The sequence below is a fragment of the Gracilinanus agilis genome, chromosome 1, assembly GCF_016433145.1.
Source record: "Gracilinanus agilis isolate LMUSP501 chromosome 1, AgileGrace, whole genome shotgun sequence".
In the NCBI taxonomy this organism is placed as follows: Eukaryota; Metazoa; Chordata; class Mammalia; order Didelphimorphia; family Didelphidae; genus Gracilinanus; species Gracilinanus agilis.
In genome coordinates this window covers 250,642,016-250,665,380 of record NC_058130.1, presented here as the reverse complement: position 1 = coordinate 250,665,380, position 23,365 = coordinate 250,642,016, and the positions used below count along the sequence as shown (strand labels likewise).

Here is a 23,365-nt window from a genome sequence, read left to right as displayed (position 1 = left end):
TCCAAGTTAATGAAAGAGATAATCCCAAATTCCTTTTTCAGAGCAACAGCTTAAATTAGAGATATTTACCCCAGTGAGATTAGGATCCCTCTAAGTATCTAAGTCATTATAAAATGTAGATTACCTCATTACATGTCATCATCTGGTCCTATGAAGTTCATTTTTTTGTATTTACTCAGATCTGTAACCTTTATTGTACCATAGGACTGTGTCTCCCCAACCATGTTAGTGGCATGGCACTGGTATACACCTTCATCCTCTTTTGTCAGGGGGTTGATCTAGGAAAAAAGGTCAGAGAAAACATTATGGTAAACTCATTAATAATAGTGCCTTGCACAGTTTAAGCACTTAATAGACATTTTTAATTGAATTAAGTTCATTAATACCAAGGAATACTGGTATTAGATTTTTGTAGAAGAAATGAAAATGTTGAAATGCTCTATAAAAATGGAATCTTCATAAATTCCTTTGCAGGATTTAAAAGACAAAATTGTCGAGATCTCTCTCCTCCTAATATTCTTTTTTCTTAAAAAAAAAAAAAAAGGAAATGTTTATCTTTGGTTTTTTGTTTTTTTTTTTTAAGAACACACATTCACTGCATTTTGTCCAGCTCATCTGGACCACAAAAAGGCTGCCAGACCTTACATGTGTTACATAAATAATAGATCCTTAATAAATGTTTGTTGAATTGATTTGTTTGCATTAAACTTTCAAGGGTATTAGCGTAAATTATATTTGAGCAGCGGGTAAGGCATCTTCACATTCATTGTCTTTCTACTGTGAATGAAATAATACACACACAGAGAAGTCCCCACCTACCCACTCTTTTCTCTTTAACAACCCCATCATATCGCCCAAACTTTATTCCCTGTCCCTTCATTGCCCTTATTGTACTTTATACTTGAAGTCTAATAACCTGAATGAATGGAAAAATGAATTCATGAATAAACTTTAAAATCCATTTAATGCTTACAATATGCCAAATACTGTGGTAGGTAATGGGAATATGACTGCAAAAATGAGAAAGGGGAGTGGGTGGTGGCCAAGGATGGGCACACAAGCAAATGTGATACTCACCAAAACCCAGCCTGTACTTTCATGTTTGGATGGACCACCACGAACCTGGACAGCCATATTAACTCGGTCTCCTGGCAATTCCTCCAGCAACTTGACTCCCTTAGGAGATTCTGTGATCTGTAAAAGTAATCATCATCAATCAAGATTGGCATAAAGAGGTTTGGAAAGCCAGCATGCCCTCAACATCTTTATCAGTTTGCCCAAGGCTTATTTCATTATTGTGTCCTTTATGTGCATGCAAAACTATTTCATTAATTTCATGATGGCTTCATTGGGTATAAGTTGCTTATAGTACTATTAGTGATTAAGTGAGTTATAGTTTTTATTGAATTCTATGAGAATTCTTGCTCCAAACCTTGTTTTAATCACTCTGCATTCTACAAATGCAAGGCAAATTCTGCAGCTAGATTATCATCCTAGTCGAAAAAAGAAAAAAAATGCTAAATGTTCTTATCTTACCTATTTATAACAAAGCTTCTTGGATTTTTGAGAGTTTAAGGGCTATATTTTAATCTATGCTCTTTTCACATAGTACTTCATACATCTGAGACAAATGACAAGTTCCTAAGTCATGGAGAGGATCATGAGTTTTGATCTGGAAAGGGCATTAGATGCCATCTTGCCAATTATTTTATAGATGAAAAACTGAAGTGAGAGAAGCCAGGCCAAGCCTTGTTTAAAGTCAGGCGGGGCTAAGAAAGCTATGGATGAATTATGTGGAAGAAATCGTGTCCCAGTCTGATTTTAGATCAAAGTCTGTCAATATCAACAAAAATCAGTTAAGTACCAGCAATTGTTCAGAGGGCATATTGGTCAAACATAGGGATAAAATGTCTCCATCTAAGTCAAGAGCTCTGATTACAAGAATTTTCCGTATCTATTATCTACAGCATATCCCAAAAATATTATTGCCTGTTAAGCTTTGGTAGTTTAAGTAGTTTATTAAACTATTTATAGTTTATTTAAAGAATAAGCTTTAATAACCTAAAGCTGAAGTAAAACTTTGGGGATGCCCTATATAGTAAAATATTTTTTTTTAGTCTAGGTGACAAAATTTTACTAAACACAAGAAAAATAATATTCTATTCAAGAAGAGTAAAGAGTATGAATTTTCAGGATATTTGTCACAGTGATAAGGGAAACTGTGATAATGATATGAATACATGACAGATTCAGTTGGTCAGCAGTTTGGATTTACAGGGCTTATGATATGTACATCTTTTTTTTTCAGGGATAAGGACTTTTAAAAACAAATGTACCTAATGTTTATAATACATTGAAAGGAAAAAGAACCCAAACAGCTAAACATATTTACATGCTACATTACATAAATGTAAATGTGTAGATATCTTTGACTAATATATTGGGACCCCAAACACTCCGACCAACTAACTACAATGTAAATATTTGTAAAACTCTACTTTTGCAATAGCCTTTAGGGTTTGAAGTCCTTTCTTTAAAATATCTCCAATGGTACTGAACCTTTATCTTTCTAGAAAGGATTTGATTTTTGGAAATGGACAAAATTGACTCTGGGCCAAGTTTGATCCAATACATGCTTTGTCAAATTATGTTATTTATAATATTAGACTTTAGCCTCAATAATGTAGATGTATATAGGATAAATTAGGGATAATCTTAAAAGGAAGGTTCTAGTTCATTAGAGAACTCTTGTAGAAGATAGGATTTGAACAAAGACAGTGGAAGCCAAAGAAGCCAGGAAGTAAAAAGAGAGAATTCTATGGATAGGGGGCAGCCAGTGAAAAGTCATAAAATTGAGAAATAGAGTGTTGTATGCAAGGAACAGCAAGGAGGCCAATGTCACTTGAGTACACAGTGGCAGGGCAGCTAGGGTGTACAGTGGATAGAGCATCAGGTCTGAAGTCAGGAAGATTCATCTTCCCAAGGTCAAATCTGGTCTCGGACTTTTACTAGCTGTGTGATCTTGGGCAAGCCACATAACTCTGTTTGCCTCACTTTTCTCATCTGTCAAATGAACTGGAGAAGAGAATGGAAAAACACTCCAATATTTTTGCCAAGAAAACCCCAAAAGGAGTCATGAAGGATCAGACATGACTAAAATGACAGAATGGCAATATGTAGAGAGGCATAAATTATCAGAAGACTGGAAAGGCAGAAATGGGCTACATCATGAAGGGATATAAAACTCAAATAAAAAATTTTATATTTGATTCTGGGGTCCACAGGGAGCCACTGGAGTTTTTAATACAGGAGGTGACATGGTCAGAACTACACTTCAGGAGATCAGTTTGTCAGTTAAGTGAAGAATGAACTGGAGTGAATCAAGGAGACCAACAAGAAGTCTACTGCAGTAATTCCAGCATGAGATGATAAGGTGGCCACAATGGTGGCAGAGCCAGAAGAGAGAAAGGGACTTATAAAGAAGATGTTTTGATGGCAGAATCAATAGGACTTAGCAACAAATTGGAGATGGAGGGTAAGAGAGAATGAAAAATTGAAGACAATATCTGTATTGTGATCTTATAAGTGATTTGGGGGCCAGTGGTAGGCTCTACAGAATATGGAAAGAAGAGTTTCAGGGAAAAGATAATGAGTTCAGTTTTGGACATTTTGAGTTTAAGATATCTATGGGCATCCAGTTCAAGATGTCCAACAGGTAGTTAGAAATGCAAGACTAGAGATCAAGAGAGAAGTTATAGTTGAATAAATAGATCTAAAAACATCAAAATAGAGATAGATGAAGTTGGGAACTGATATGATTTCCAAATGAGATAACATAGAAGGAAAAAAAGAACCCCTCCCTCTTAGGGGACACCCACAACCAATCTTTCTCTGTGTGTTATACGAGTATTTTGTTAGCCTTCATTTTATATATAAGGAAACAAGAATCAGAGAAATTAAGTTATTTCTCTACGATCATAAAAGGAGTAAGTGCTAGAATAAGGACTAGCATCCAGAATTCTTCAAGGCCAGAACCAATATATTTGCCACTATATTATGTGGCCTTCCAAGATTAGAATATATGTGTATTTTATTATTTATTGATTCATTTATTTATTTATTGCCACTGGGCAGGTTATACAGGCACCTCTTTCATTAGATTCATCTTTACTTCCAAGAATCAGCAGAAGAAATAGGTATATAGCTTTGGACAATTTACTTTACTAGCTAAGAAAGTAGGTAAGGCAACTAGACCTCAGTTTCTTAATTAATATATAATATCTATATTATGAGGGAATTGTGCTGGAATCACCTAGTGTCCTGAAAACATTTAGTCCACTATAAATTGATGATTTTATAATAGGTTTTCATTTCATGGAGAGAGTCTCACATTGGACATGAAATTTAATTTTCTTAATAAATGCTCTGTACTGAATTGTGTAGCACAGAAAAAACAATATAGATGAAAGAATTTTGAAAAATTTTAAGTTACATAGATACACAATATTATTAACAATAAATAAAAATGGCACACAGTACCATATTTGGAATCAAAGGATGTAGGTTTGATTGTTGACTTTGCCACTTACTGACTAAATTATCTTGGACAAATCACAACCTCTCTGGGCCTCAGGATCCTTAGATGCAAAATTAATGGACAGAAAGAAAGCCTCATTCTGAAGAAGAATTAAGTTACTTCTTTCTTTGCAGAGATGGAGGACCATGGATATGGAACACTGAATATTGTTGAACACAGATGTTTCTAACAGTGTATGCTAAGGAAGGATGGAAGGAAGGAAGGAAGGAAGGAAGGAAGGAAGGAAGGAAGGAAGGAAGGAAGGAAAGGGTTTGTAAGTCAGCTCAAGTTGTTATATTTACTATAAGACCCCAAAGAACACCTGTGATATTCCCCAAGTACATACATTGTGAGTACCTGGATGACATGAATCTTGTCAATATTCTCTGACATACCTTCCTCCAGGTAATGATGGGTGTTGGCACAGCCTTCACTTCACAGGAAAGGTATACCTGGGCTCCAGTTACATTGTGGATCTTTTTGGGTGGCATAACAATCACAGGAGCTATAAAGAAAACAAATGAATAAAACTATCAATATGACAAATTCTTTGTATTTGAGGCTAATCTTAAAGTATCGAATACATCCTTCCTTCTCCCTCCCAATCTCAGTTTGCTCATAATCTCTATTTTTATAAGTATAGATACAAAAAGAACAAGAATATTAATAGTAAAAGCTGAAATTTATATAGCACTTTAAGGTTTACAAAGGACTTTCACACCTCTGAAATAGACTAGAACAAAATCTAAGCACTTTCCCAAACGTGGGCCATATTTATTTTTCATTTCTTTTGTTTGTTATTTTAAAACAGTTATAATGGAGGAAGGCAACAGGCCTTCCTTAAAACCAAAATGTAGATGTATGGATAAATAAAAAAAAAAAAAGGTAACCAATTATATGAAAGGACCATGAACAGCTTCCCTTGGAAGGGAGAGAGAACCAAGCACCTACTATGTGCCAAGCATTATGCTAAATACTTTACAAACATTATCTTATTTGATCTTCGAAACAATCCTGTAAGGTAAGTTTGATTCTCATTTCACAGTGAAGAAAATTGAGGCAAACAGAAATTGAGTAGCTTGTCCAACGCCACAGAAATGGTAAATATCTGATGCCAGATTTTAATTCAGGTCCCTCAAACCTGAATTAATAGGGTTAGTACCCTATTAAATGTGCTGCTTAGTTGTCTTAGCCACTAAAAACAGAAGGTTTAATCTGTTCATAAGAGAGATAATTAGGAACAAATTATGTTAAAGGAGTTGTGTTTTACAAGTAGTATTTTAGAACTGAAGATGCTAAAATGATTTCAGACAATATTATTAAATAGTTAATTGTTAAATCAGGGGAACAGTAACTCTAGAAATGTACAGCTGAGTCCTGATTAGTGTGAATAATTAATCCTATAAAGTAGTCACATATTTTAATTACTAGAATTTGAATTGCTCTATAACTATTAGAAGGTTTAATGTATTTAAAATATGGTCACTGGATCCAGCCCAATGGAAACAAGCAGTCTGGATTTGAAATATGTAGAGAATTTGAATAATGCCACCATATCACAGGATTCCTTACCCTTATTACCCAGGACCTAACTGAAATATTTGAATTCATATTATATTAACATATATGTGTGTGCATGTATGTGTATGTACACATATATGTGCATATGTACATGTGTATATTGTTATTGATAATATCGATCTTGTTTGTTGTTGATATAGATAACTGATTATAGGCTTTAGCTGTTAGGGTCACCTGGTGGTAGATGGTGTATGAAGCTGCTAGACACAGTTAAATCCAACACCTATTTATTATTCACTATTAGGAGAGGAAGACACAGGATTAAAGGAGGTATGAAGTAAGATAGGAAAATTTTTAACCTAAATCTAAGATTTCTAAATATAACCCCCCCCAAAACTAATTCACAAGGATTTTCTTCTTGTTTACCAAAGGAGAACCTCCTTAAACTATTCTACAACTGTCTACCTTAACCCCAAATCTTTCTAACCTTATTTTAATATATATAAACTTCAACTCTTCTTAACCTCTGTAAAATATAAATCAAAAGTAACAAATTGTCTTCTCTAACTGACCAATGTGGCAGTTAGAAATCAAATGGCTTCCTCTGACTCTTCCCAGCTTGGAGTCAGAACTCACACTGTTCAGTGAGAACAAACAGTGCCCTCTACTTGACAGCTGCTTCTCCCTTTCAGGAGAGCAGCTCTGATAGCAAACAAAACTCTTCCCACCTTCACAGATGTGCTTGTAAAGTTTCCAAGTTAAGTTTAACCAAAGTCACCAACAGATATTATCCAGAGAAAAGTCACCCATGACCTCTCCACACAGTCAGTTTTCAGAGAGGGGCCAAATTCTCTAATTCTCTTCCCCAAAATCCAATCTTCCTTAAAGAACTCTAGGTGATTTTTTTTCCTGGCCTTGCATTAAAAGGAAACAGGACAAAAATCCTTGCTCTGGTCTACATCTCTACTTCTTATTATACTATATAACTAATTAATAACTAATTAAACCTTTAATAACTAATTAAACCACATGTGTTTGTATGTCTAATCTTAATTCCAAGGAGCCAATGATGAAACATTGACCTCTTCTTTGCAGAGAAGAAATGAACTTTGGGTATAAATCATAGCATACTCTGTTAAATGCAATCACAATGGCTGTTTTTGCTAAACTTTTTTCTAAATTTCAAGAGAAGGTTCTATGGAGAGCAGGAAAGAGGGGTCATTGGAAAGTGACAGTAGCATAAAAAAAAGTCAAACAATAAAACATATATGCTTTTGAGTGGATGCAAAGTAGCTTGTATTGGAATAGCCAAATATGGGATGGGGAAAAGGTGTCTCCAAGTATTTTTAAAAATAGTAATGGCAGAGCCAGCACAAATTTGTAAATAAAAGTAGAAAAGGGGAACAAAGCCTCATCATTTTGCACTTGAATAAAAATGGATTTCCAGTCAGAACTGTCACATTTGTGAACTATTCTTTCAGTGTTATATTAAAGTTCAAATTTTTATTTCTAGGCTTCATATCCACAGTAGAGCAAATACTGCTAAGTAAGATCCATAGGTGGAGGCCACCACTGCTCAGTATGCACACTTACTTCTTATTTGCTACATCTGGTACTTAGTCCAGGAGCAAAGGGAATATGGAAAGGGAAGGTGGAAAGAGGATCTCATCAACATTTTCTTTGGTCGAATAACTTATTATCTTATGATTTGTCCTATGACTCACTCATTCTTTAGGACTATATTGATACCTATATTACATATGGTTAGATAGATAGGCAGGCAGACAGACAGATAGACGGATAGAAAGACAGATTGATAATGTTATCTCATTCAATCCCCACAACCCTGCATGGTAGTATTAGTATCTCCATTTTACAGAGGAGAAAACTGAGGCTGAGAGATGTTAAATGACTTGCTCAGGGCCTCACAGTAAATGCCCAGGGTGGGGTTTTCTGTCGGTTCAAGGTCAGTAAAAGATACAATTATTATTTCTGCTTTTCTATATTTGTTAATGAATTTGTTATGTCCTACAATACAGTGAATTTTTGTAAAGGAGGCATGAAAAGTTGAGATATTTCTATATTCTCATTCTAATTTCCAAAGATTATCAGAAATCTGTCATTTGAATTTTTCTGCAATTATTATCAGGTTTTTGGTATTTACCTTATTTAATTTTGTCATATTTGTCTACATCTGAAAGGAGTACATTGAAGTCCCCAATAATAATTGTTTATTTCTACCTCTCAAGTCCACAAATATTTGTTAAGAACTTAATAGATGCCTACACTGTGCTAAGCACTAAAGATACAAAAAAATGACAAAAAGAATTCTAGCCCTGAAGGAGCTTATATTATAAATGGGGAGGACAATATGTCAACAATTATGTAAATAAAAGATCTATACAGAGTAAATGGGCATTCTTCTTAGAAGGAAATTACTAGCATTGAGAAGAACTGGGAAAATTTCTTAAATAAGGTAGTATTTGTGCTGAGACTTGGGGGGAAGCCAGGGAGGCCAGGAAGTGAGAGAGAGCATTCTATGTCTATTAGACCATCAGTAAAAAAGGAATGATTGGGAGCAACTAGATGGCTCAGTAGATTGAGAGCCAGGCTTAGAAATAGGACGTCCTAGGTTTAAATCTGGAGTCAGACACTTCCTAGATGTGTGACCCTGGGCAAGACACTTAAAGCCCATTACCTAGCCCTTATTGCTCTTCTGCCTTAGAACCAATACAAAGTATTGATTCAAAGATGGAAAGGAGGGAAGAAAGGAAGGAAAGAGGGAAGGAAGGGAGAAAGAGAAAGTGAAAGTGAAAGAAAGAAAGAGAAAAGAAAGAGAGAAAGAAAGAAAAGGAATATAAAGTAGAAATACTGATTCTAAATATGGTGATCAAGCCTGAGATCCTGTTCTTTTTATGTCCTGTCCCTTCTTGTTACCCAAGATGGACTAGCCAATCTGGTATACCATTGGTAATCAGGTTACCTATGATACCATAATTCTGGATTAGGACTCTGTGCCAAGTCCAGGCTCTACAAAGGAATAGATTCAAGCCTTAATATCTGTCACAATCCCAGACTTTAATCTACCACAGTCAATCACTTCTCCCCTTCCCTAGCCAGAGTCTAGACACTGTGCCCTGCCACATTCTCCTTCTCCCATCCCCCCAATAAATCAAATGCATAGTGTGTAGGTAGGAGGCAGAGAAGGAAGGAAACTGGAAATGAAATGCATGAATTTTTGAAAATCCAAGAAATTCAGAAACTATTAAATACTCTAATATCCTTGAAAATGCCATCATTCGTAGTCCTAGAGTGATACCAGAAACTGGGCCTAAGCCCTGACCAGCTACAATCTCTAACTATGGGCTAGGCCAATTGTAGGCCCTGACTTGGCCTCAGACTCAGGTCTAGGGCCTAGAGCCAGGACCAAGCCCCACTCCTTGCCACAATCCTTCACTGAGAAGCAGGGCCACATCTAGTCCTTGCTCCCTGCCGTAGTTCTAGACAGGCTGGAGGATCTGAGGCCTGAGATGTCTAGGGCCTAGACCCTGTGTAGCCTGCTTCCTGTCCACAATTCTGAAGGGGAGATCAGGGGAAGGAAGCAGAGCCCTCTTGGTACTAGCTCATCTATGTAGCTTGTAGAAGTGGTGGTGGGCTTTTTTTTCTTGAGGGGGAGGTTGGAGATGGGAGGTAGCAAGGATCAGGTTATCCTCATAGGTGCTTGTTTCAATGAAGGGGCAGAGCATTGTTTTTTATTGTGCTTTAGGTCAGTGGTGACAAACTCATCTAGAAACAGAGCCCTGTCAGACCTGTTTATGGTCTTAGAAAACCACAATTGATCATTATGTATGTTTTACTCTAGTTTTATTTATTTAATTACATTTCAATTTGGTTCAGGCCATGAGTTTGACACTTCTGCTTGTTTGGGGAGCAGGGCTTGGCTGAAATTCCATCTTGGGCATTAGAATTATTTCTGTATTTCTCCATTGTGTCTTCCTTCCTTATTCCATCTGCCTCCCAAGCTCTCTTTGTTCTCATTTTTCATTATAACTTCCTGCCAACAGGGGTCTGAGGAGAATGTTTTCCCCTCCCCTCCACCTCACAGTCCTGGAGAGCCACCATCAGGTGCCACAAAGGCTGGCTAGGAAATAAACACAGCTATGGTTGGTTCTCTATGACAGAAGATTGTGTTTGTGATCTTTTGATTTCAGTGTGACAAATGGGAATGACATGAAAAGATCGAGGATGCAATGACATTTGGTAGCCTGGAAATGCATTTGTGTTCAACCTTAATCAAAAAGATACTTGAAAATCTCCCCAAGATGATGGCATTTTCAAGCATATTATAGTATTTAATAGTTTCTGAATTTCTTGGATTTTCAAAAATTCATGCATTTCATTTCCAGTTCCCTTTCTTCTCTGCCCCCTACCTACACACTATGCATTCAATTTTATTGCCCATAAAATGAAAGAATGGATTTTTAAAAAAATTTTAGTAATGTTTTATTTTTTCCTATTTACATATATAAAAATATTTTTGGTATTTGGTTTCTAACACTTTGAGTTTCATGTTTCCTCCCTCTCTCTCCTCCCTCAAATCTGAGACAGAAAACAATTTGCTATATGTACTAGAAAGAATGGACTTCTGAAAACAGCTATTAATTACCTTAGAATTTCAAGTACTCATAAAAACCCAATAAGACTAACCAATATGTCTATAGCATTACAAAGCACTTTCTACATGTTATCTCTGAAATGAGGCTTTAGCAAATGCCCAGATTACCTAAAATGGACACACCTATAGGAGACATGGGGGTGGGGGGGACTCTGCCAGAAGACATTCTGTGGTCACCTGCAGTGCACATAGAACTGTACTCACCAACAGTCAGAGTGGGACTGTCCTATTTCTATGGCTACATAGCAAAATAAGTCTCCATCCTTAAAATCACCAGACTGTAAGAAATGATGAGCAGGTTAATTTAAAAAAAAAAAAACATGGAGGATGGACCTATATGAAATTATGAACAGCAAAACAAGTAGAACCAAGAGAATGTTATACGCAGGTACAGAATTAATGTTTAAGGAATAACTCGTGAATGTCCACCTCCAGAGAAAGAACTGATAGACACATGAAAGACATAGATTATATATCCATATATCTTCTTGTCAAACAATGCCTTCTCTAGTCAGGAGAGAAGAGAGGGAGGAAGAGAGATATCTGGGAATTTTAATGTCATCCACAAATAAATGAATTAGTAAAATACTCAAAAAGAACCAGCCTACCAGCTTGGAACAGTCTCTCTCCCTTTCTTAATGCTAAGAGCCCCCTACCCTTCCCTTGACAATGATATTCAGGAATGAAGAGGCATCCTGCAATAAGCTGGTGTGAAAGGGAATTTTGGAGGTAGAAGGGAAAGGTAGGATAGAAAGGGAAAAGAAGGTAGGGAAACCTGAGGAAGGGTAGCCAGGGTAGCCCCAAGCCCAGGAGGGGAAATTGACCCAAGCTCTCCCAAGCTCAATAAAGATCAGGTAGCACTTATTGTTAGAAACAGCTAGGTTTATTTAGATTAGAAAAGGTTAGGAAAAGGAAGGTCTAGGGAAGCTAGGAGGTAGATCTCCAGAGATGTAGGCTCTTCCTCCAAAAAGGGGCTTCCAGGAAAAAGGTGGCAAGAGAGAGCTCAAGGCCAAGAGAGTCTCCAGGGTCAGAGCGTCTCTAGGATAGAAAGAGCAAAAAGGTGCCAAAACTCTCTCTTTTATACTTTTCTCTGACACCTCCCACAAAGGAAGTGGGAGGTGTTGGGGAAAGTTGTAGCAGGGAGTCCTGGGAGACTATATCTCTCAGGGCTTAGAATATTTTTAAACAACATATTGGGCAGAGAAGGACCATACTCCTGTGGCCTCAGGGTCTCAAGAAACTGGCTTTATTTAGCCTTGTTTTGTTTTCCTTTTCAGTTCTAGGTGAAGGAAGGAGAGTCCTCACATTCTTGAGGACAAAGACTCTAGGGCCAGGAATACAGGCTGGATGTTGTAATCAGCCCTGCAAGGCAATTCTGAGAAAGGAGAGTCCCAGAACATAAACCCAGAGGGGTTTTGGATATGGTGGGACTAATATTATATAGAAAGGGAGCTAACATATAAAATTGATGCTCCTCCCCCACCTTAGAGCCTGAGGGGTGCTTATGTTCCCAGGTATTAAACTGAAATATTTGTTTCTTTGTTCTTTGAAGTAAATATTCTTTTTTAAAAAGAGAATATGCCCAGAAAGGGGAGGTCCTGAGTTTAAAGCTGGCCTCAGACACTTTCTAGCTGTCTGTCACATCCCCATTGCCTACCCCTTACCATTCTTCTTCCTTGGAACATAGTATCGATTCTAAGATGGAAGATAAGGGTTTAAAAAAAAAGATGACTGCTAAGTATTTAAAATGAAACTGGGAAAAAAAATAAAATGAAACTAGGATGCTTGAACTCCTAAAACTAGGGGGAAATCATCAATAGGGTCTTGAGTCAATGGCAGAGACTAGACACCTCCCAATCATCTAAAAATATCAAACCCTCAGGGAGGATTGAAAATGTAGGGGACAAAGTAATCATAACTAAAATTTATTTGAGCCTCACAAATATTATTTTCTCTACTTTGTACTTGAAGAAACAGAGGTTCACAGAAGTTAAGCTTGCCCATAGTTACACAGCCAGTGTCAAAGACAGGCCTTGGAAAACCAGGTTCTTCCTCACTCAAAGTCTAGTCCACTCTCCACTATTCCACTCTATCTCATCAACTTCTAATAATATTTCTACTTGTTTTTAAAAAATGAACATTAACATCTGACCCATAAGATTTGAACTATAGGATCAGAGACTTAGAAAGGACCTTGGAAGCCATGATGTGTATTTAAAAAAAAAGAAAAAGAAAAAGAACTGGGTATAGAACTGAACAAAACTAGCTTTACTGTAACAGCTGCAGGTTACCAAAAGCCAGGATCTAAGAGCCAGAGTCTGTCTTACAGATCATCAGCATCAGCAGTGACTTGACAATGTTTAACCCAATGGCCAGAGATTATGAGAGGGCAAGCTGTGTTCCAAACAGGGGGTCTGACCAGGAATGATGAACAGGGCACTCCCCCCTTTCCTTCCCTCCCTTTCTTGGGTGATTTGGTCATGAAATCCCAGATCTAGAGAGGTTACAACCTCCAGAATGTGTGGCAAAGAAAGGGGAAGTATACAGGCACTTTCATCATTGCAGAGGCTTTTAATATTATTCCTATTATATCTTATTTAAATCACACAACTATAACATCAAATTATTATAGAGGCATCCTTATAAGTGATTAAAAGCTACATAATTAAATTTCTTCTTTCAAGTCCAACCCCCTCCTTTTACTGATGAGGAAACACACTGAAAGGATTTACATTACTTGCCTAGGGTCACACAGCTGCCATGTTTGAAGCAGTATTTGAACACAGATCTTTCTTATTATACTACTAGAATTCTCTCCACTATACCATTCTGCCTCTCTTTCTTTTAATATATTTCTATCAGCTCCCAATATTGAAGATTGAAGTTTGACATAACAACTCTTTTCAAAGTTGATCCATAAACAATAGTAGCTAAAAAATGCCTAACCTCTCTACAAAAATATAAAATATTACAATTGCTAACAACAATAATGATGACCATATCAGTATTAATAAGGATATATTTCCTCAGAGAGAGATATTTGTTGTTTTTTTTTTAATGTCAATTAGCTAGGTTTGATTCTTCATGACCCTATTTGGGGTTTTCTTGGCAAAGTTGCTGGAGGGTCTTGCCAATTACTTCTGCAGTTCATTTTACAGGTGTGGAAACTGAGGCAAGCAGGGTTTATGCAGCTTTTCCAAGGTCACACAGCTGATAAATATCTAAATCCAGATTTGAACTCAGGTCTTCTTGATTCCAGGGCCAGCACTCTATCCACTGCACCATATACCCATTTATTTACATCACCTTAAAACCTAGCTCTTACTTGTTAAATCTAATATAGAAATTGTGTTTTGGCAGGTGGTGTACATTAAGGAAAAAATGTAAATGTAAATATAAGACCCACATACTTTACACTGATCTTCAAATACAGACAACTGTCAGTAATAAACAACTGGTTTCCATTATATTTGCTTGAAGTATGGGTGAAATGATGAGACAGTTATCTGGCTTTGATAATGTTTTTAAAAAGAAAAGAAAGGTCATGTTTATATAGGGTTTTAAGGAAGGCAAAACACTTTACATACATTATCTCATTGGATCAACAGCTCTGTGAAGTCGGAGATCTAATTATTCCTATTTTATAGGGAAGGAATCTGAGATGGTGAATTTTAGAGATTTATACAGGGCATCTAAGTCAATAAATTATGACAGGATTTAAATTCAGATTCCAAATATCCATTAGGTCATGCCACTTCTCTTATTAGGGCCAACTAGGTACATGCAGAGGAGAGAGTGTGTGCCCGAAGTCAGGAAGACTTGAGTTCAATTCTGGCCTCAGACACTTGCTAGCTATGTGACCCTGGGAAAGTCATTTAAGCTTGTTTGCCTTGATATCCTCATCTGTCAAATAAGCTGGAAAAAGGACCTGGTAAACCACTCCAGTATCTTTGCCTTCAAATGGGGACATGAAGAGTTGGATATCACAGAAACATCTGAACAACAAAAACTTATACTAAACTATAAGGATGATATTAGAAAATAAGTATTGTTTTATTAGTTTAGAGATAAGAAGTGAAGAAGCTGGCTTGAGAAAGAATTGGAGTTTCAAACAGAGCTGAGGGAGAGTGTTAATTTTAAATGTTGACAGTTGCAAAAGGTTTTTTTCTGTGACAATTACTCTCTCTGGGTGTGGCAGTTTTGATAGTAGGTAGTCATACTCAAGGACTTTTTCTCTCAGGGCTGGAAAAGGTAACATCTTTGCACCTCTCTCTCTCTTTCTCTCTCTCTCTCCCTCTCTCTGTCTGAGTGAAAGACCTGAAGAAGCTTAGTGTTTTCTTTTCCAACTTGGGAAACACTACTAATTATATATGACTGTTTATAGATTGATTAAGCTCTGAGAAGACCAAAGAAACCCTGGTCTTTGGTTTGGACTTTGAATCTGTTAAGGCTCAGAGTCCTAACTTAATTCTTGTTGAGACTCAACCAGCTAGCCTTTGTTATTTTTATAACTTAAAGGCAAAGTTAAGAATTATAAGGATAATAGTGGTAGTTTTATTTAGAATAGTATAAATTTGGGTTAGTCATATCAGGGAGGATTAGTGTAGCCTGTGAAACACAGGAGAAGTGGTTCCTTGTGGAACCAGGGAGTTTTATTTGGGTGGAGTTAGAATCCCTTAGAATTAGAAATCCTTTTTATCCTTATATATTTTTAATAAATACTTTATTTTTCTATAACAAGACTCTGTTTAGCATTCCTTGTGCCTGGCCCTGAAGAAAAGTTCATCTATGAGCTTCACTTCACTTTATCACTGAAGATACTTTTGATTACATCTATCAAAAGTATCTGAAACAACTTTGAAACTTTATTTCCATAGTTTTTGCCCCTTATTTTTGAAGCTTGCCATATTTATTTTTACAATACACAAAGATTTTATGATATTGTTGATCTAGAAATATCAAGCCCCTGCTGCAGTAAAAGCTCCTTAAGGAGGTTATTTTCCCTTTTGTTTGTTTTTTTAATATTCCCATTACCTTCATAGCACCTTGCACATAATGAACCCTCAATAAATGTTTTTTCAACTAGATCTACTAGTTGATTTTTACCAGCATATGGCAGGGTTCTTTGCTCAGACTTGTTGTTATTAAATATTTTGATCACAGGTCTAAACCAAACTAGGAACCTATCAACCATTTTGACTACCATTGAAATGGGAGGTAGTCTGTGTCATCATGAAATCAAAATTGGCAGAGGTTCCCAAGACTAAAATAGCTAGAACCTATCAATGGTCAATGACCTAGCAGTTCAACCTTAAAAAACTGTCTATGAGTTGTGGAAAATTAATATTGAAGAGTGAAATAATATTTCTCCAAAAGGCTAAAAAAGCCTGATTCTAAAGTTAGGAGGAAACAGTTTCTCCCCCAGGCTATAAAACTAAGTTGGGTCCTCCCTTCAACTATTTAGATCTTTGTAAAGGATAAAAGGATTTAGGGCAAGGTAACCAGTGACCCCCTGGAGAAATTAAAGGAAGCCAGTGTGCTCTAGCCTCCATGTTGGGAAGAAAAGGGTATGTTGGCATCCTCCTGAGAACTTCCTCTTCCTGTGATGAAGTAAGGAGAGAGGAATTAGGGTCTCTGAGTCTCTTCAGTTGCTGTTTACCAAGCAGATATGTCTTGGACTGTCAAAGGGAGGGACCGAGAGCTGGGAAAGTTTTTACATTTCTGGCACTAGGTCAACCATGAGCAAAGGCAAGATTCATTGTGTGTGCTTTCTTTACTCAATGACTATGTTTATCCAACCATAGCTACAGTACACCAAAACTGATCTACCAAATCAGATGTATTCTCCATCACATCATTGTTTAAAGACTAAAAATGTTATATTCTATCATAGTTTGTATCCTTCATTGGAATCAAACTATCTGATGGTTAGTTAACTTGACTACAATTTTAGGATTTTGGGGAGCAGTGTAACAGGGTGGGATACACAAGGATCATCTTATTGACCTCCTAGAGAAACTTATCCACATAATACACTAGGGCCCCTGGATCCATGAATTAAAAGGTGACCCAGTACTTTGCCTGAGCCACTAAATAGGACACCAGGATGAAAATTCCTTTGACTTAGTATTTGAGAAATCCCTGGAGGTAGAAGTTCATCAAAAACTTAAACTAACACAGTAAGGCTGGGAGATGTTCCACCTTACTAGTGAAAGCATCTAGAACTTCAAGGTTCTATCTAGGGCAAGTATTTGACCTCTAGGGTTTCCCCAAACCAAGAATCTTTGGATTTTCAGGTTTCAAATATTCCTGGATATAGTGCCAGTTTGGGTTAGATCAGAAAAGTGCTGTCCTTTGTCTGCAGTCTCTGGAGCCCCCATCTGGAAGATGTACGCATAGCACTCTTCCCGGAACAATGTAACAAACTATAAGTGACAGATTTCTTTCCTAGCCCCCATGCCCATTCATTGCCTCACACACAGTAAATGCTTAATGATGTTGGTTGAAGTAAACCAAATTGAATAACAGACATTGCAGCTGCAAGTTCTCGGTCTTCAGAGTTCAAACATAAATAGGGTCATGCTCCACTGGAGGCAAAGCACATTCTAATAATGAGGCAACAAGGGAAATGGAGGAGAGGGGGCTTTCTTGGGGCAGGGAAGCAAAGGAAGGTTTGAAAAGAATTCAGCTGTAACTCCATCTAGAACAAGATTTTTGGGTTTGTTTACTTCTTTTGTTTGGCATATAAAAAAGGAGAGAATATTAAAAACAAAAACAAAATTAAAAAAAAAAAACGGTCCTTACCTTCTGCCTTTGAATCAATTGTTTCCAATGCAGAAGAGCCACTAAGGATCAGGCAAAGTGACTTGCCCAGGGTCACCCAGATATAAAAGTCCTCCTGACTCCAAGTCTGGTTCTCTATCCACTGAGCAACCTAGCTGTCCCAGGGAATATTTTTTAATAACTTGTCGTATTTTTTCTCTTAGATTTAGCTATTTAAATTAAAATTTTCTTGTTGTACATAGGGATGGTTCCAATATTTGTACTCGTAAGCTTAGTGCCTAGCACAATGTTTGATACCTAGAAAGCATTTATCAATTTATTGACTTGCCAATTGATTGATCATCTTTCCTTTATATTTTCTGATTTATTAGAATAGTATTGTTTTCCTAGTGGTATTCCTAATTATTTTTGTGTTTAATAGGGCTTTGGAATAAGCGCAGACCACCTAAGACATAGGCAACCACATGAGAGATGTCAGGGACTTCCTTTAACTTCTTTAAACTTACTTGGTTTCAAAAACATAATTGCTCTCTTTTTTGTGTCAGGTACAAAGTAACAGTCCACATGAAAGTTTCAGGTACAAAGGATTCATTCATTCATAGCAAGGATATCTGTAGTAAGCCGTGTGGAGAAGGGATACCTTCCCCTTCTGCTTCCCTTTTCACTTAGACCCTACAGCCCCAAGAAAAGGAATTGAAATTTTGCTCTTTTAAAAATATGTCCTTTTTCAGTTCTAGGGACAAGGAATAAAGTCCTGACTTGAGAACTTCAACCATGGGGACAGGCACAAAATTCCAGGCTGAAAAGTGTAGTCAACCTAGTAGGGAATCCTTGAAAGTCCAAGGTTTTGGGACACATTCCCCCACCTCCATCTTCTGGACTTGGAACTCAGTAGGACAAATGCTAGGAACTGAGTTAAGATGTTAGCCTGTTCTCCCTCATTTCCCCAGAAGATGAGATGATGTAGGGACAATAATGCCCCACCTGGTGTTGCAGTGAAATATTGGTATGTTTGTTTGCTCTTGTTATATCTTTGATGTAAACATTTCTTTGTGAAGGCAAATTTGACTTTTAAATGGCTAAATGGATCTGTGGTGCTTAGACACCTAAAACTGAAGAAAACATAATTGGTAGGGCTTGAATCAATGACGGAGAAGAGAGACACCCCACTCCTCCAGTCCCACACAAGGGTACCAGAGAATCCTGAGGTAGAAAGATGGAAATGTAACTGAGCAGCCTTCAGGCAGTAGGGGCCAGAGCAATCACTGTTATATGGGTTTTCTATGACCTCTCCCTTTTCATTTTTTATTTTGCTGACCTGAGATTTCTTTCTCCTTTGATTAAATTTGATGGTGGTTTTTCAATTTTGTTAGCCTTTACAGAAAAACTTTTTAAAATTATTTTATACATGTTGTCTCCCCAATAGCTACCTGAAGTCAGAATCTCTCTTTTTTGTCCAGGTGTCACCAATCCTTAATGCAATGCCTGGCACAGAGTAGGCACCTAAAAATGCTTATTGATTAATCTTTCTTTTTCTATTTTATTTCTCCTCTGAATGCTATAATTTCTTTTTTAAACTTTCATGTGGACTGTTACTGTTTTGCCTTCCTAGGTGCATTTTTAATCTACTTATTTTGTTCTTTTCTTTCCTAATAAGAAGACAGAGAGATAAACTTGCCTCTAAGAGGAGCTTTGGCTACATTCCATAAACTTTAATATGTGGCATTTTTTTCAGTCTTTTAAATAGTCCACTATCATTATCCTGGTTTCCTCTTTAACTCAACCATTATTTAATAGATTTTTTCCATTTCCATAGTCTTATAACTTTTGATCATATTATTGTTCATTTGAATTTCATTACAAAATGAAATAAAATGAATAATTAGAAATGGGAAAGGGAGATCACAATGAAAAGAAAATTTTAAGTATTAGAAAGCAACACAAAATGGCTACATTCAAATAACTTAGAAAACTCAAAGGAAATAGATCAATGGTTCCCAAACTTTTTTGGTCTACCGCCCCCTTTCCAAAAAAGATATTACTTAGTGCCCCTAGAAATTAATTTTTTTAAATTTTAATAGCAACTAATAGGAAAGATAAATGCACCTGTGGCCATCACTGCCCCCCTGGATCGCTGCAGCACCCACCAGGGGGCGGTGGCACCTACTTTGGGAATCACTGAAATAGATTGCCATCTACATAACCAGATGCTAGTGGAAACTTAAATACAGTAGTAGGAATGAATTCTCTAATAAAGCCCTAAAGAATTCAACCTCTCCTGTTTCCTAAGAGAGAATGAGGAACAGGCAATATAACAAAACAAGGGAGGCAGGTGTGAGTATGGGAGACCACAGGGAGAAACTGGGGCTAACACAGGCTCTTCCAGTAGCAGAACTGAAGAAGTGGAGCTGCTTCTGGGACAGAAAGAGACAAAGCAGTCAGCCCTGTCATGAGTATCAGAACATAAGAGTTGTAATAATGCAGGGGAATGAGGAAATTCTGTGACACAGATCTATAGAGAATGTACAACCAGAGACTAAATAGACGCTCTACAGAGAGGATATGGAATGATATACCCATTGTGTCGTTGAGTCAGAACCTGGTGATTTCTGCTCTTCCACCTTCTGCTTCCCTTATAAAAATATACAATAAATATAAGCCAAAACGAATTCTCAATCTCTCACTCTCTCAAGGGAGAGATTGAGAATTCATTTTGCTTTATATTTCACAACTGGTTTTAGAAGAAATTATTTTTTATTGCAAATATGCATTTAAGAAAACAAAATTAGGAAAATTAACATATTGAAGTACGTTCATGTAATAAAATACTCTAATGCCACTGATACTGACAAATAGGAAGTCTAAGAAGAAATCTGGAATGATCTTTATGAAATAATTTGAAATAAAAAAAGAAAGCAGACAAATAAGAGCATATAGTAAATACAACCATAAAAGAGGAAAAGTATATATTTACAAATGGAATGAATGGACAAAGAATTATGATAGAGGAAGCAAGAGACTTAAAAAATTATGCTATTCAATGCACTGACATTTAGTTATTTAAATGTAAATAGTTACAAATCAAGTATAACTTTTTTTTATGCTTATCTGATGTACACTTTTTAACACCAGAGGGCACCCTGGGTATCATCCTACAAGCTCTCATTGTCCTCAGATTCTTGAGCTGCTGTCACTAATGCTTTGGCTCCCCACGTTCTTCCCCACCCCCACCCCCACCTCCATTCTTAAATCAATGTAGGAATTGTGTTTGCTTCATTCAAATAAATCTTATGGCTCCAGACTCCATCCCTTTGCCTCCTCCCTCTCATCTCCTATCTGCTATGTTTCAATTTAATGGTACTTACAAGACATACTGTATAAACACTTTCATCAGAATGACAGAATCATAGCAGAGTTCATTTCAATGTATCTAAAGTGGGCATTACCCACTTGAAAATCTTTCCATTCCCAGTTTAACAAAAATGGCAAATGTTGAACCCAGGGTGACTAAAGTGGGGTTGCTTCTCCTTCTCAAATAATGGGATTCTCTCAGCTATGGCTTCACACACTCCATTAATGTTTAATTCTGGGGAAGAAGCCCTCATAAACTTTTTTGTATCTCGGACCACTTTGACAGTTTGATAAAGATCCCTTTTCAGTCATTCATTAAATACCTCAAATAAAACACATAAGATGGCAAAGGAAACCAATTATATTGAAATATGAGATAAATTTTTTTTAAATTCATGGACTCTTGGTTTCTCCTGGCTACTACTGGTTAGAAAGAGGGATCGGGCTCTTTTCTCACACATTCTAAATCTTCACACACATACTCAACTCTGGCATCTCAGGGAAAATTACTGAAAACATAATTTTGGCTAACATCTCCTTAAAAATAGTAAAAGGAAGGTTTTTGATGTATAATGTAAATCAGCAAAAGGACAGCTATTTATTAACTCCACCCAAAAGAAATCCTTAACACAAGAGGTTCACAAGCATACATTAACAAAAACTTAAACAAAAAGCAGTAATAATTTATATATATCCTATACCAGTGGTTCCCAAACATTTTTGACCTACTGCCCCCTTTCCAGAAAAAAATATTACTTAGTGCCCCCTGGAAATTATGAAACTATTTATTGAACTCAGAATAGAATGTAATACAAAAAAAGTGTGGCCATCACCGCTTCTCCGGATTGCTGCAGCACCCACCAGGGGGCGGTGGCACCCACTTTGGGAATCACTATTCTATACTCTTCTGAGAGACTGCTAAACTTAAAGCAGCAAATTATAAAACATTTTGTGAATCTGCTGAATTGGCATTTGACTTTCACCATTGGTTCCTCACTGTTCCAATAATTTCCTCAAGGTGTATATCTTCTGGAAAGCCAGGCTAGAGGTTAGTATCATCTTTCTTTTGATGGTAATCTCCAAGAACTGATGTAGAACTTTATGGGGACTTCTTCTAAAATGAAATCTGCATGACCTGAAGACTCAGGAGCTCTTGAACTTTTCAAACTGACCAGGTTGACTCTAAGGTTGGAAAGATCTATTTTAGGATGGCTATTCGTTCATTTAAGTTTTTCCTAGTTCAATAAAGGAACACAAAGAAGAGCTAACTGGGGTTTTGAAATCTACTCTGAGGTTTTCCTAAGCCAACATGTGCTTTGGCTGCCAAGTGCTCATAGCCACCATGTTCCTGGGGTGTGAAAGAGGATGTGTCCTTCTATCTTCTTATGAGAAGTCAAGTAGAAACTCAAAGAACCCTGACTAATTAGACAGGAAAAGGGAGAGGCTTGAAGAGTCCTGACTAATTAGACAGAAAAGGGAAAAGGTCAAGAGCATGGAGTCACTCCATTTAAGGTCTACTAAGTGGTTATCTTTTCTAGACTTTAGTGGCCAATTCTCTAAGTTTTGACAGCCTTCCCAGTTTCAGCTGTTGGAGGAAGGGAAACCACAGGACTATCATGGATTTGCTATATCATCAAAAAGGGAGAAAGAAGCTCAAGTCACTAAAGAAGTTGACAAATTCTCTATGGGAGAGAATCCTTCATTTCATGCAAGCTCCATGAGGTATACTCTAATCCAATCCAACCAAGCACACACACACAAAGGAAATACAATACAAAACACACTTCATAGCTTCATTTTAGGGCCTGACTTCCTTCCTTTGAGTAGCTTTTGGTATGAACAACCACATCAGTAATTATAGCAAAGGTGTTTACAGTGGCTTGCATGGGCTGACTGATGTAAATGGCAATACTCCAATTAGGGCAACGAATGCTATTATCAGTGAATAGTGCAGTCTTCATTTCATAATGCTTTCCTTGCATGTCCTTCCTTCCTTTCATTTTATTACATTTTCATCTTTTTTAGAAGGAAAAAATTCAAAGAGATGACCACTCAGTGATGATGTCAGCAGATAAACTTTTTATTTATTCATTTGTTTGTTTGTTTGTTTATTCATTTATTTATAAATATTTGCCCATGATTAGCAGACAAACTTTCCAAGGAGAAACTTTACATTTCTAACATTATTTTCTACTTTAAGAAGCTCTTCTGAGAACAGAGGAAGAGAACTCACTGCACAGAAGGCATGGCTGCAACCGAATCCTCAGTAATCTGCAAACAAGCAGGGAATGGTTATTTTTTAGCTGGAATAGGAAAAAAAAACCATTCCTTTTGGGGGGAAGGGGATACTGGGTGGCAGCTGTCCTAAGCAACAACATTCTTTGATAACATGCACAAGGAAAATGCCATCTGTTATGAGATTTTTCTGAGTGGCAAAAATCACTACTGTAACAATGTTT

General features: G+C 36.9%; 1 protein-coding gene across 1 annotated transcript in view; it reads right to left on the bottom strand.

The window, feature by feature from the left end:
- Positions 1 to 128: 128 nt before the first annotated feature.
- The window catches only part of IGFBPL1 (insulin like growth factor binding protein like 1), a 61,531-nt gene continuing 38,294 nt past the window's right edge, over positions 129 to 23,365 (bottom strand). The window contains exons 2-4 of the mRNA XM_044657518.1: positions 4,972 to 5,081; positions 1,078 to 1,194; positions 129 to 278 (exon numbers count right to left, since the gene is read on the bottom strand). Of these exons, the coding sequence (XP_044513453.1) occupies positions 129 to 278; positions 1,078 to 1,194; positions 4,972 to 5,081 (377 nt within the window). The remainder of the gene's footprint in view (positions 279 to 1,077; positions 1,195 to 4,971; positions 5,082 to 23,365) is intronic.